Source organism: Gobius niger (assembly GCF_951799975.1).
Source record: "Gobius niger genome assembly, chromosome: 18".
Classification (NCBI taxonomy): domain Eukaryota; kingdom Metazoa; phylum Chordata; class Actinopteri; order Gobiiformes; family Gobiidae; genus Gobius; species Gobius niger.
In genome coordinates this window covers 17,081,991-17,097,540 of record NC_136869.1, presented here as the reverse complement: position 1 = coordinate 17,097,540, position 15,550 = coordinate 17,081,991, and the positions used below count along the sequence as shown (strand labels likewise).

Below are 15,550 nucleotides of genomic sequence, written 5' to 3'. Positions count from 1 at the left end.
GCCTCCACTAATATGCTCCCATCCCCAAGTCGATTTTCATGGTGCGGCCTATCAAAAAGATGCTGTTAACTTCAATGTGCAAAGCCATTATTCTAAACACAGACATCTTCCCAGCAATCTTCTTGTGTGGGGAGTGACTGGCTTCATGGACATCATGGTTCATAATTAAACATCTTTTAGGCTGTTCCGCCTTAAACTCTGGTGGTCAGAGCATTTTTCCATTTGGCGGGAGATCCCACCCCAGGGCAAGTCTCTGCTGCTGATGCTGCACCAAAATACACAGCTAAGACATTTAAAAGTAATAAATTATCTAACAGGAGAGAAATGCCTCGGTATTCTGTTTTACATAACGTAACCAGGTCTTACATAAGTGATTCAGTTTTCTATATTTTTCACAAACACAATCTGTAAACTGGGACAGTAAATGTTTTATGACTGAACTGCATAATGGAACCCGTTTGCTGGGCAGCGCTCTCAAATGTTTGGCCAGATTCCATTAATTTATAGTTTGCTCATAGTTGGATTTGGTGAGAATGTTAAACCAAGTAATCAATGGTTTATTGCACATATATACAAAGGCAAAAGCAAAGGTTTATTTACAAAACACATTAATCATGACAGAAGACCAGTTTTAAATCAATTTCTGGCCAGTTTAAAAATCATAAACAAAAATCAGATTAAAATTCTTACAGATCTACATAACAGCATGACAGAGTTCAATATGGCATACCTTACAATGAGTCTTTTTTTTTAAATAACACAAATTTAAACAAGGCAATTCTAAAGCCACAAAGTAATACACAAACTTTACACTAAAGATGGCTGAATGTCTAGCCATTATTCATTTGACTCGTCTGTAAAAAACCTGGTGAAGTAGAGCACAACCGGCTGAGCGCTGAGGTTGTGGATGCTGTAGGCGTGACCTGTAACCGTACACAATGTGGATTAGGAGCGTGGTCTCAACAGCTATTTTAAACATTGATCATTCTCACTTAGTCTTACCAGGTGGCACCATAAAGGACTGGCCAGCGTTGTAAAGTGATTTATTGCAGTCCACTATGACCCTCACAGAGCCTGTTAATAAATTAAACACCTTGGAAAGGACAAAAGAGAAGACATGAATATGAATAACTTTTGGAGAAGCTTTTGGTGTTGAAAGCTTTACTGACTGTTGTTGAATGATTTACTGACTGTTGTGGCGCTGTGGTCCACCCACAGAGGCTTCTTCAAGGAGGAACCGAGCAGCATTTTACCGGTGCAGATGGTTGCCGTCTGCAAATCCACCAGGATGCCCATGGCTTTGCCGCGGTAACAGTACCACTCAAAATCACCAGGCGTGACTTCAGTGTTTCCTGGGGGTCATTTAAAGTGGATTAGACATTTCTATAGATGAAATCAATTCTGTGGCGCGAAAAGTTTATCACCTTTAGGGGTGAAAACAGAAACTTCCATACTTTGAAATGAATGGGCAGACATTGGCTGAGAACTCCGATTCATGTCTGAAAAAATGTTTTATGAGTTTCAATTGTTTGTCAAATAAAACTTTACTTTTTCCCATTGTCCACTGCATTTTGATCACTGGCTTTGAATGTTTTACACCTAGTCGGAGAAAAGATCTGAGAATCTTTATGTACAGCCATTGAGTGAATTAAGCAGAGACTAAACGTAACGACAAAAGTGCCCCTGATGTTACTCCCATCGATAACTAAGAAACTGTCCACAGATTTTGAGCAGGCCGAGTTGCTTACTTTCGGCTGCAGGCCAGAGAGACCTGAGCCAGTTCCCGAGGTTGACCTCATCTTTGGGCTGCAGGGTGAGTGGCCTGAAAGGAGCGCCGCACAGGTCTGAAACACACAGAGCAGGCTGCACTGAGGTGGACGGCAGCACTGAAAACAAACAGGTAATGATGTTGTTAAAAAAGGTATTACATTTTAAAGACTCAGAAAAAAAAAGTATATTAACCACCAAGTTTAGATTGGTGAACAGAAACACACCTGTATTGTCATCTTCCTCGTAGTTTTCAAGTGCAATCATAGAAGACGGTCCACTTCTGATTATTTTTGACCTGCAAGAAACAGACATATAAATTGAAGTGAAATGAATCCTGTGTCTAGACGGTGGAAGTCAATAGTGTCCATACACGCTCTCCTGTGCTGTGTCCTGGCTGGGAGACTTGTCCTGAGCCCCTTGAAGCTCATCCATCTGTGTACTGACGACATTATGATTGGCCTGTACATCTTCAGCTGGAGGGGCTGTTTTCTGCTTCTTCAATGGTACCACATTGTCTCTGCTTCCAGGTGGGCTCCCCACTACTCCCCTGAAGAGGTCCCTTGTTGCAGCCAGAGATCTCTTTTTCTGTTTAGGGGCTCCCTCTAGTGGTTTGGATAGGGAGCGCGCTAGGGGCTTGTCTGCCTGTCTTTTCTTATTCCCTGGAATTTGCTTCTTTTTGGATTTCTGTGGTTGCGGCTCTGAGAAGGCCACCTCTTGGTCATCTGCTGTGGGATTGACCTGCCACCAGTTTCCGGGCGATTTCCTTCTTCTTCTGGGTGTTTCTCTTGAACCCCGCACTCCTCCCTCAGGTCTCGTGGGTGAAGCACGGTTCGGTGAGGAAGACTTTCTTTCACTTGCACCGCTTTGGTACACTTTGTGGAAGGCCCTTTCCCCTGAAGACATGAATGACAATCAAATCAATCTTGCAAACATGTTAGTAAAACACAGGCCTAACTGTACAACTACTATTACTGATATCGTTAAAAAAGCATTGGTTTCTGTAGGTCTGTAGTCTATATCATATAATTTGTTTCACATTTTGAGCTAGCAGAAATAAATTAACTTTTGAATAGGGATGGGACGATAAACAATACTATCGTTAATCGCGATAAAAAATGCAGCAATTAATCGATCGCCACATTTTTTGATTATTGTGTTAATTGTGCAAGAAGATAATCACTAAATCCAGTGCCAGTAACTTTCCCGGAAGTGGGTTCGTCTCCATGGAAATATGACTAGTATTTAAGATTTCAGTAGGTTAGTTCTTCATTCAAATCCATTCTTTGATTACCCACTGAAGAAATAGCATTTTCTGTGTCGAGCTGCATGTTTTGTATTGATGACAACAGTATAGTCCAAAATGTTACACAGTGTGCCTTTAAATACTTACTTTATGTCTCACTCAATATGACATTTACAGCAGACAATGAAGAAGGATATTTAATTATTGCCCAATGCTCATCATTTCTGCAGTTTCAGTGATTTTTTAAACCATAGGCAAATATCGTGATAACATCGTTAATCGCAATTATTTTGGCCAAGATAATCCTGACCCCAAATCTCATGATCGTCCCATCCCTACTTTTTAACGATATTCTCATTTTCCGAGTTTCACATGTACTACTACTAATCATGTTGAAATTATATAAATTGGAACAAAATCATTTTGTATTAACTTATGTTACGTTTCATTTAAGGTTGTAATAGATGCAAACACATCATGCACTGAGATGATCAGCTGTTTACTTCCACTTCTTGAATATTTGCATGTAATTTCAGAACACTACCTGAGGATATGCTGCGCTCTCTGTGTGCAAACATCAAAGGGCTGGAGTCCAGAGCACTGTCCTGGATGGGCTGATCAAAAACTTCATCTGATTGCTCAGACGTCCCGATAGGCAAGTCGCTCTTCCGTTTTCCTTTTTTAACCTTGTTCTTTTCAGCTTTTTGCCTTCCACCGTCACTGGATGAAGATGTTTTCTGATTTTTCCTTCCTCCACCAGTGGCTGCTTTGACAGACGTTGAACTTGACCTCTTATTTGTCCGTTTTGTCTTTTTCACCGTTGGTTGTTTTTCTGTGGCTTGTGGGTCTTGGTTCTGTTCGGGGGAGCTGAGCCACCACTCTCCCGGTGGTTTCCTTTTCCGTTTCAATATCACTTCTTCTTCATCTGAGGTCTGCTCCTGTGAACTCGGCTTGTTCTGTCCTAACTTTACATTTGCAACGTCCTCTGATGGCTCATTTTCGACATTGCTCACCCCTGGATGAAAAATGAAAATAAATATTTACTGATATGACATATTAGAACATTTGTAAAGCAGGGCTACATGCAGGACACTTACCTGAAACAGGAGCATCATTATCAAACTGATTCTCAGAGTTGAGCTCCTTTTGTGCTCCCTCAGTCCTTTGTCCTCTTTTGTTCTCTTTTGCACGAGTCGTCTTCCTCTGCGCATTTTCTTTATCTTTTCTTAAAGGTTTTGATCCTTTTTTTGCATTTTTTTCTCCCTTCACTGTTTTCTTTGAACTGATTCCATCATTCGTTTCTGTGCCAGATTCTTCTGGTTTGCCGTCATCTTTAGAGGGGACCTTTTTCAATTGTCTCTTTTTCTTTTTCTTTGTTTGATCCCGCTGTGATAGTCTCTCCACATTATCAGACTCAATTGTGTCTAATGAAGGAAGATCCTTATCTGTAGTAACTGGGTTTGATTCAGAGCCCTTGTTTATATTTGTCTCCCCAGCCAAAGTCTCACTCGCCTGTCTGTGATCCTGTTCGTTGTCCTGCTGTTTAACTGCTGAATGTTCCTCTCCAGCTGTGCCTTTAGCTTCAGTGTCAGAACAGGATGTTTTGCTCCGTTTCTCTTTCGTGCTTTTGGAATATTTATTTGGGATGGAAACGTAGAAAGGTACATCATCCTCCAAAATAAGAAAGTCATCTTCAGGCTCTGGTTCTGGCAGTGGAGGCAAGACTCTGGCATGTGAAATCCCAGCACTTGTAAGAGAAAACATTGAGCATATTTGTTACTATTGTTTGTAGAACGGCAAGACATTTATACATTTTGAAATTTCATCAAGATGAGAAAGCTATTCTGTATTCAGCCTCACAGTGTGTGTTTGGGTGTTTTGGCCTCTCTGAGCCTCTGGAGAAAAGAGCCCATGTCACCCTTAGCCTTTGCAGGAAGCTGTACAGATTCTGTAGTTTTCTCTTGAGCTGATGGTGCAGCCTTTTTTTCACTTCTCACTGGACGAACGGGCGTGTTCGTTGGTTTTGACCTGTAGGCAATGCAATTTCATAATATGACACGAGTGGCAAAGTGAACATTTGGGTTAAAAGTAAACTTGATTCGCATTAGGGTTCATTTAATAAGATGAGGAAAGCTGTTACCTTGTTGGGACTGTTTTCTTTTTCTGTGTTGACATTTTTTCTAAGACTGACTTCTTCGGTAAAGTCTCAAAAATAGAGTCGTCACTTCTGGAGAAAAATTAAAGAACCCATTTGCTGTTACTCTTCCAATATTAGACATTATACAAAAGAATATGTCAACTGGTTTCCATGAATTGGTTAATGACTTACTCATCTCTTTTGTCATTGTGCTGAGGTTTCTCAGTTGGTCTTTCTGCTGTTTCCAGATCTTCATTATCATCTTCACAGTCAAAAAGAATTGGTGAAGCAGAATTGTCTCCGTTGTTTCTTTCGTGGTGTTCAGGTTGCATTATATTTCCTTCTATTGGACTGGATGTCTTAACAGGTCCGTGGATTTTAAATGGAGTCTCTGAATCTGAATACAGCACAATACAGTGTTGGTACAAATAAAAATGCATGTGCACAAACATCTGTGCAATAACTCTTACTGATATCAAGTTCAGGGCTGGCCAGAGTGTGGTGAGGATGTTTATGATCTCCATTAGCCCCCTTTTACAAAATAAGAAAAAGTTCATAGTGAGAAAAGCACTTGGAAAAGCAGTTATATTTATAAACGTCATGGTTTACCATTTGACATTTCAATTGCTCTTTCAGTGGTGGGAGAGGTGTCAGCCCTCCCTCTCCACGTTTGTTTATACTAGGAATGTGAATTTCAGGAGATGGGGAAGGGAAGTCCTCAACTTTGGAATCTACAATCAATCGATCCTTTAGCAACAAAATAAACAAAAGAGAAATAATTTCTAAGATTCACAAACTGACTCACCCAAGTTATCAAACATCTTATCGACATCTTCTAAAGTATTTATATCCTGGGTCCACTGGTCAGGAACACTAGAAATACAATACCAACGTTAGAGATGTTGTGCTACAAACCCTAATCTGAAATATAGTGGCTTTTATCCGTTCTGCGTTGTTTATGACTTGTAAACACGGGCAATTATTGAACATACCGTGTTTTTGTTGTGGGGAACACAAGCTTCTTCTTCGGCCTTTTCTGTATCACAACACACAACATGTTATAATCGAGTCTGCATCGGCCTCACTTCTCGCAACGTTTCAGTCGTAATTTCAGTCAAAAGTTACCGAGTAAAATGTGAATGTCGAGACTTACCAGGGTCGGGTAATTATCATCCATTTAAAACTGCTTTATGTGTCTTCGATGTGCCGAACCGAGGCTACACGCTAACCAAAATAGCTAACACCAGCGTCTTTTCTGTCTGTGCCGCTTCACTTACAACACTGGAAACATTCTCCTTTGTACGTGCATTTGAACCCCTTTCGTTGTTATTAACCCGCAACAAAGAAATAACAAGCACTTATTTTTCAAGACGCGGTTTATATTCCCGTAGTTTCGCATTTGTGCAACGTTCATTCGTTGTTTACAAATTGCAAATAACCCGCGCAATGGTGCCTGGGAGTTTCTTCAGCGGATTGCACTAACGACAAGGAGTAGTAGCGCCCCCTACTGCCCGGGAGTGCGATCACAGGGCGAAATGTCCATTATCTCCGTTTGCAGAGTGATAGGTGCTTTGTGTTTGCACAATAACAAAAAACTAATAGTGAATTGGCGAGGTCCTTATCTCCTTAATTGCTCATTCACCTCAAATAAAACATGTAAAGCTGACTGTGCACTCTCTGCTCACATAAACTCGCCTCATGCTTTCCTAATGAACCGTTTACATTAATATGACCCAATGTACAGACTGCCAGTTCTCTTGTTTTGGAATGGTTTTATTGTGGTGACCCTCAATAGTCTTTTTTTTTCTTTTTCTTTTTGTAATACTTTAGTAGTAGTAGTTTTATTCGGTCAGTTCATTCATTCCTTTAAACGTAAATACATTTCCAATTCTTTGTGTACAACACGACCGAAAGGCTTTAGGCTGAAGTGAAAACTTATAATACTGACCCCTAGAGGTAAACAGTTGCCAACACATATCTGTTTATATATGGATACCAAAAATATTGGAGTTCCTTGTGTTCCAAGAGTCAGCCAGCCCGGTTGGAAGTTACATGTTTCATGCTAATTATCCTAGTAAGTAAATCATGACAAGTAGCCTAAACATAATATTATAAAACTTGTGTTTATTTATTTTTACAAAATCTACAATGTGTACAACCAGGTAGCAGGATTTTGTGTTTTATATTTATATATTTGACAATAACATCATGTTGTGATATTTACACCATTATATGACAATCATTTTCTGTATTTACATTTTTAATTAAATATCTTCTTCTGTTTTTTAGAAATCTCCTTGGGTTCCATTTTCTCTGGGTCTACGCCACTGTAGAGGGGCTGCGTGATGTGCCTCCAAATCACCAAACCAATACGTATGGCAAACAACACACACGCTATGGCCAGCAGAACCACTGTAAAGAGAACATAAAACCACAGTTACATTTTTAAGTACATTGCCTTACATATATTAATCATATCCCCAAATATTTCTTACCAATAAATATGCCGTTGCGATTTGGTGACTCTGGATTATAGTTTTTGTCCAAATTTCCCGAGAGTGCCCAAATGACCACTGGATACACTATCAAGATGTACCGCACATGTTTGTCGAGAAGAGCATTTTCCAGAAAAAACCTAAAGAAAAACAATGCACAGTCTAAATAGTATGTAGGCTTTTGAAAGAAAAAAAAATCTTTGTACTTATTTTAACCATTACCATACGAGCAGGATCCCAGTGAGAATGGAGTAAGAAATGGTTCCAGCATCTGTAGAATTTACATTCCCCTCGTATGTCAGAACAATGGTCAGGTTGATGAGAGTTGCAATGGTCGTCCAAGTTGTGTAAATCATGACACCATTTTGGACCTGGAAACACACTGACATGTTCTATCTCTTTCAGGATACAAACACTACCTCTTTGCATATCCATACTTACTATTATCCGGTAGCACCACAGATCTGCCTTGTGGTACTTGTTCAACCAAGGTCCATAAAGATGAAGCCCGTGACAAATGAAAAATACCATGGAGTAGTTTGTGCATATGACCAGGATGAGAAACACCAAAGCAACGACCATATTTCTATAATAGAGCACAAAAACTCCTGCGTTATTCTGTAAGTTTTGTCTTGTGAAATATCCCAGTCTTACCCTTGGTCCCATACTATCAACCATCCAATGTTGAAACACAGGTTAAGGCACCAGCTGATAAAGAAGCCATAAGGCAGTACAGAGGGGCTGCAGTAGACATAGCCATAACCGTTTCTAAGATACAAGCACAGTTATTTTGTGTTATTTACAGTGGTCTCATGAATGAGGTCAATCCATACATCACAAATCTGTTAGAAAAAAAAGCACAACTGACTAAGCTATTGTTGCAAAGCTGAATGTATCAGGCTGCTACATAAAAAAACAGAATTGATTAAAACAAGTCTGAAAATGAAGAATCCACTATATGTTAAGTGTCATTTTGTATTGTTCTTAAAAAACATTGTTTCTTACTTTCTGCAGAGTCCAGTGACAATGTAGATAACAAGTGCTGTCAACCACACATAGATGACGCTCCAGATGTTGAAGGTCCACCCGGAGGGCGTGAGCTGGGTGTCGAACACTGCTGAGACGTTGGCTGTTGTCGTCGTATAAGGTCCTATGTGGATAGATCCAACTGTACTTAAGAGGTACAAGACAGAGTAATAGCATATCAAGTTAGATTTTAACTTACCAACTCCCACCACAGATAGTCCATTGAACACCAAACTGACCATATATCCAGCAACCGCCACGAGTATCGCTGCAAGGCGTCCAGCATTATGCTCTCCCATTGTGACTGGCTGTATCAGAAAGGTGGAAAGTTTGCACAGATTTGTTGTTTCACGGAATACCTCCGGCTTTTTTTGTTTCCAGAGGCCTGATTTGGTTTTGCTTTCAACATTTATATTGCACACACTCACATTTAAGATAAGAAAACTTTGGCCATTGCTGCTAGATTAAAGATTGATGAAGTGAAAGAAACGTACCGTACTACGCTCCTCCTTGTGCTCTTGTGATGTAGGCTCAACAATAAGTGCAGAAGAGAGAGAAGTCCAACAGTTTTATAGAAAAGCAAGTTGTGTAACAGAAAGACTTTATGGCCCTGGAAAGCCTCACGTGCACCCCTTATCTTAGACATATAGCACTGCAGCGAACCATAAAACCCAACTGTTTTTTCCTGTGTTTAAGGATGAGTGGCACATAAAATTTGATTAATCAGTACATGAATTATATCAGGTTATATCCAATCCACAAACGTTGACCACGATTGTTTTGTTAGAGTTCATGAGCGCAAAATGACTAGTCTTTAGTAATATACCCTCACGTGCACATAAATAATTACCTTGTGATGGCAAAGGTTACCTGATATAATTTCTAGTTGTGGAATAGAATTAGTTGTGTCTTTCAGAATATTGTAAAAGCCGTCATTTGTGAAATAAGATCCTTGTGATCCTATTCCTGAAGCCTTTTTATTGATGGTGAACTAGCAACTAGTTATTGTTTACATTGCAGTCACAGTAAGCCATAGCTCCATGAAAGCTCTGAAACATGCTTATATTATCATTCCAGTGAAGATATGAACTATTTAAAGTGTACACATTCCCCCTTTCATTGTATTGAAACCAAAATAATCAGGTACAGGGCCTTTAAACAACATCTTTAATTTAACTGAAAACATGAACAATAATTGTAGCTTTCAATCTGAATGTGTTGCTTTAATTTTCTTGATTTCATCTTGGTGTGTTTTCTCATTGGTCAAAATAAAAAAATAGGAACACAAATTTGCAAAACATGTTTTCATTTATTTACAACTTTAAAAAAAATAGAAAATGTAATGATTCGTAGTCAATAACATTTTACAGCGTTTCTTTGAAGATTACAAGTTTATATGGTTTTATAGATGGGTTGTATCACACTATCATTGCTGTGGCTTTGCTCTGCCCAACCAGATCTGGGAAGCTAAGCAGGGAAGGGCCTGGTCGGTATTTGGATGGGAGACCGTTGAATTTGAATGGGGTGAATGTGGTGTGTGAGGGAGTGGTTGGTGGTGGTCCGAGGGGTCGATGGCGCAGACTGGTTGCCTCGCTTCCGTTAGTCTACCCCAGGGCAGCTGTGGAATACAACAGTAGCTTACCACCACAGGGTATGGAGTGAATAAATAATGATGACAGTGTAGCGCTTTGAGAAACTTGGTAATACAGGTTTGTTAAGCGCATTACAAGTGTATAACTCTGCTGGTAACATCATCACTTAAAAATCTTTTTCTGCTTCTTCGCTATCTCCATAGGTGACATGTCTTCTTCTGCATCTTTGTAGAGGGGGTTCCTGTAGTGTCTCCAGATGACCAGGGCTATCCTCAATGCACACAGGCAGCAGCCCACACCAAGTAAAGCAGCTAGAGGATCCAAAAAAACTTAGTCTCTGGAGAATATAAGAACATGTAAGATACATATAAATTCATCCTCTCACCGATAAAGGTATTATTGCGAGATGGGGCAGCTGCATCGTAGTTTTTAGTGAAAACCCCACTCAGGGCCCAGATGACAGATGGGTAAATGCTCAGGATGTATCGGACATGCCTCTCGAGAAGCCAGTTTTCAAGGACAAACCTGAAACGTACACACAGACATTCATTTATCTTAATTCGCACCTTTTACTGTTGTAGGTGAACGCCTTATGGGGGTGAAATGTACCCTGGGCAATAAATGATTTCATACGACTCAAATCTACAACTTTATTGCTTACTATTGGGTCATTTAAAACATGCGTAAGACTTACCATGAACATAATACCACTACAAGAATAGAAAGAGTTGTTGTTGAAGCATCACTTTGGGACATCTTTGCCTCATTGACCAGAACAACATTCAGGTTCACCAGAGATGCAATGGTCGTCCATGTTGCATATATGGCAATTCCATTCTGAACCTGAGAAAAAAAATAGGTTTTATTTATGAAATACGTAAAGTAATAGATATCGGAGGTATTTGTCCCAACACTAACCAGTACACGGGTGAGGTACAGATCAACTTTGTGGTACTTTCTTAGCCAAGCTCCATAAGAGTGAAGGCCAAGGCAAGAAAAGGCTATCATCATGTAATTGGTTATGGCAATGAAGATGAGGAAGATCAGTGCAGGGATCATCAAACTGAAAAATACCAAGGTCCAGATATCACTATTATTCTTTTCATTTTTTTCTCTTAAAACTGAATGTTAAAAATGCAATCTTACCTCCTGTCCCACAAGAACAGCCATCCAACATTGAAGCTTAAGTTTAGACACCAAGCTGCAAAAAATGCGCGTGGCAGAACCGCTGGGCTGCAGTACACATAACCGTAGGAATTCCTGGAGGTGGAGATAGTTTATGTTAATATGTAATAAATCAGCTTACACATTGATCAATATAAGAGCCACTGACTTTCTAAAAATCCCGGAGAGGATATAGACCAACATTGCGGCCATAAATGCATAAATGATCCCCCAGATTGCAAATGTCCAGCCATCCGGTGTGATTTGTGTTGTGTACTCATCTGAAATATTACCAGTTTGCTGCAAAAATGGAGCTGAAGAGAGACAACCAATCAGTCAGGTTATAACAATATGAGAATAGTCACATGTTTATATTTTATACTTACATCCTCCAGTTGATGCTAGAGCAGTAAAAATCATAGTGACAATGAAGAAAAGCAGTGACAGCACGATTCCAATTAGAACACCTACATTGTGTTTGGCCATTTTAGAAATGTAGGAGATACAAATGGCTTTATCCCAGTGCTAAAGAAGGTAGTGTAGCAAAAGTGGCAAAGAAGCTTGTGTTGCTGAGGAGGGGCCTACAACTGATTAAAAAGACTCAGTTGTGTAAGTCCAAGGATTTTATGACTCTGGCACGTGTATCTTCTATAACCGCAGGACTCTTTTTCCATGTGACGTTATCCTTAGTGTTGAATAAAAGACAATGACAGCCTATGAATGGGTGTCTGATAATACATAATATCATTATGTTGTAGACTTTAGCCCAGCTACTGGTTTGACAACAACTCACGTTACAAAACAACTTGCCTACAGATGGGCTTTGGGTTTAACCTTATATCACCTTACAGTGTGTGTCAGGACAATGCTCTCTCTCTCTCTCTCTTTCTCTCTCTCTCTCTCTCTCTCTCTCTCTCTCTCTCTCTATATATACATATATATATATATATATATATATATATATATATATATATATATATATATATATATATATATATATATATATATACACTGCTCACAAAAACTTACCATTTACCATTTACACTCAAAAAACACACTGTAACTCCAAGTCAGTCAAATTTCTGGGATATCAGACTGTCCAGTTAGGAAGCCACGCTTATTGTGAATCAATTTCACTTGGTGTTGTGGAAATTTAACAGACAACAGGTGGAAATGAGAGGCAATTAGCAAGATCACTCCAAAAGAGGAATGGTTTTGCAGGTGGTGACCACACACCATTTCCCTGTCTTCATCCTTTGTACTGTATTTTTGGAACACTTTTGCATTTGTCCAGTGTTCTCACTACTAGAGGTATCATGAGGAGCATCTACAACCCACAGAAGCTGCTCAGGGAGTGATGCTCATCCAAAATGGCACGTCCATTCGTGCTGTGGCAAGAAGGTTTGCTGTGTCTCCCAGCGCAGTGTCCAGAGCATGGAGGAGATACCAGGAGACAGGCCAGTACACCAGGAGACCTGGGGGGGCCGACCGAGGTCAACAACCCAGCAGCAGGACCGCTCTCTGCTCATTTGTGCACGGAGAAACAGGAGAAGCACTGCCCGAGCCCTACAAAATGACCTCCAGAGGGCCACAAATGTGCATGTTGGTCCTCAAACGGTCAGAAACCGACTCCATGAGGGGGGTATGAGGGCCCAACGTCCACAAGTTGGGCCGGTGCTTACTGCCCAACACCGTGCAGCCCGATTGGCATTTGCCCGAGAACACAGTGATTGGCAGATTGGCCAATGGTGCCCTGTGCTCTTCACGGATGAGAGCAGGTTCACCCTGAGCACATGTGACAGACGTGACAGAGTCTGGAGACGCCCTGGAGAACGTTCTGCTGCTGCAACATCATCCAGCATGACCGGTTTGGTGGTGGGTCAGTGATGGTCTGGGGAGGCATTTCATTGGAGGGTCGCACAGCCCTCCATGTGCTAGCCAGAGGTTCCCTGACAGGCATTGGGGACCGGGATGAGATCCTCAGACCTATTGTAAGACCATATGCTGGTGCTGTGGGCCCTGGGTTCCTTCTGATGCCTGATAATGCCAGGCCACATGTGGCAAGAGTGTGTCAGCAGTTCCTGCATGATGAAGGTACTGATGTTATGGACTGGCCTGCCCGTTCCCCAGACTTAAATCCAATGGAGCACATCTGGGACATCATGTCTCGGTCCATCCATCAATGCCACGTCGCACCACAGACTGTCCAGGAGTTGACTGATGCTCTAATCCAGGTCTGGGAGGAGATCCCTCAGGAGGACATCCGTGGTCTCATCAGGAGCATGCCCAGGCGTTGTAGGGAGTGCATTCAGGCACGTGGAGGCCACACACACTACTGAGGATGATACAGACTCGTTTGGAGGAATTTCTACAGAATTTGGATCAACCAGTGACCTGATTTGTCACTTTGATTTTGACTATAATTTTGGATCCAGACCTCCAGGGGCTGAGAATTTGATTTTCATTTATCATTCTTATGTTATTTTGTTCTCAACACATTGCCCTACACTATGAATAAAGATTTTCATCCGAAAAATCGAATTGATTGACATCTAGGATGTGTTTTTTGAGTGTGCCCTAAGTTTTTGTGAGCAGTATATATAAAATAAACACAAGTTTACACCATTAAAAGTCACAAAAATGTTTATTAAAAAACACAACTTTGAAAAACTGTTCAACACAAATATTCAACGTTATGAACTCAAGCTGTGAGTTTGGAGTCACTCAAACCAACATGTTCATCGTTCTTTGAAAGAGCAGTGTTACCAGTGCGCTCGTCGCTGCGTGTTTTTTGGGCCCTGTCGCTGCAGCTGTGGACAGTACTTGCGCGTGTGCGCTTGGTCCCCGGTGGCCTCGCAGATGGGACAGGTGTAGCTCCACAGGATGGGACACACCACTCTTCCATCATCTGCCTTCAGCTTGTGCGAGCGGTAGACCCTGGCCGTCTCTCCGTTTTGTTTGCAGAAGCGACAGAAGTCAGAAGGACTTCCGTTCAGGCTGTTGTCCGATATGCTGCTGACTGAGCTGGTGCTGTCTTTGCGCGCTTGTGGGGGGGCAGCTTGAGCCCGTCTCTTTTGGATCTCCCAGCGCTCCGCATCTGGCACGTCCCGCAGTCTCAGAAGCAGTTTGCCCAGGTTCATGTAGTCGTGCCACATGTCAAAACAATCCGGTCCAGAGCAGCGTTGGCCAGAAAAGACGTCTCTCTGTGTAGATGCCATTTTTGGATTCCAGGTGTTCGTTCTGCCCGTTCTGATCTAACCCTCATATTTATACCAAGGACTAATGGCCCAAATGTATCAAAGTAGGGTCTATTCCCGAAGGTCACACTAGGTCATCCAGGTGTCCCTATCAGAAGGCTTTTCATCTCTTTTTGCGCCGTGTCGGAGCGGCGCCACTGCTGACCATCATAGATCAACCCATAGTCTCTTATTTTAGTCAAGGGACATGGCTTATCGACATCATTGATTGTTGCAATTGTCCCTGCGTCTGAAGGTTTGAGGCGCCAAGGCATCAGACGAAGTTGATGTCAGAGTGTGTCAGGCGCGTGCCCCCACATCATCCCAAAAGTGTGCCAACCGAAACTGCAACAATATAGGCTACGACTGATTCCCTGATTTCCAGTCACATCAAACGATCTGCTGTGGCTAAAAATATTACGCCTGCAATCTTAAATAGTTTACTTCACTATGTTGCCGAAAAAACAGACAAAAAGACACAGCGCTCTGTCTTTAGGCCTATACTTATAGGCTTCAGATTTCCCGGTGCTGCGATGTGCGCAGCGCACTGAAGCTGTGCAAGACTTAATGACTCTGAATAATGACACACAAACAAATGCGGCTTTCTGAATAATTACCTTATGTTTAAACTATAAATAATAGTTCATATAATTTAATTTTTAATTTAATAATTTAATTAAAGCAATTCAGCCTAAAAAGCTGTCATGATTCAAACTCTGGTTTTGGTAGATTTGATGCCCATTTGAAATTCCTGGAGAAGTTACACCCCTCTTATTTCCTTTCTTTTTTTTCTTTCTTGGCCTATATTAATAGGAAATTAGGAATGTGAGAAACAGCGTTGTAAATATGCGTGGGCGTTGTGGTTTGTGCCATAGACTAAAGTGCGC

General features: G+C 41.2%; 1 protein-coding gene across 1 annotated transcript; it reads right to left on the bottom strand.

Moving 5' to 3' along the window:
- Positions 1-638: 638 nt before the first annotated feature.
- LOC306977415 (uncharacterized protein) lies at positions 639-6,604 on the bottom strand. Its single transcript, XM_079575716.1, has 17 exons — positions 6,304-6,604; positions 6,143-6,186; positions 5,956-6,023; positions 5,760-5,881; positions 5,621-5,681; positions 5,343-5,547; positions 5,154-5,240; positions 4,874-5,041; positions 4,111-4,760; positions 3,558-4,028; positions 2,141-2,663; positions 1,995-2,065; positions 1,749-1,886; positions 1,192-1,352; positions 1,003-1,093; positions 736-923; positions 639-694 (listed from the first exon to the last, which is right to left on the bottom strand). The coding sequence occupies exons 1-16, from the start codon at positions 6,325-6,327 to the stop codon at positions 838-840; spliced, it is 2,970 nt and encodes a 989-aa protein (XP_079431842.1). The 5' UTR covers positions 6,328-6,604; the 3' UTR covers positions 639-694; positions 736-837.
- Positions 6,605-15,550: the final 8,946 nt, after the last annotated feature.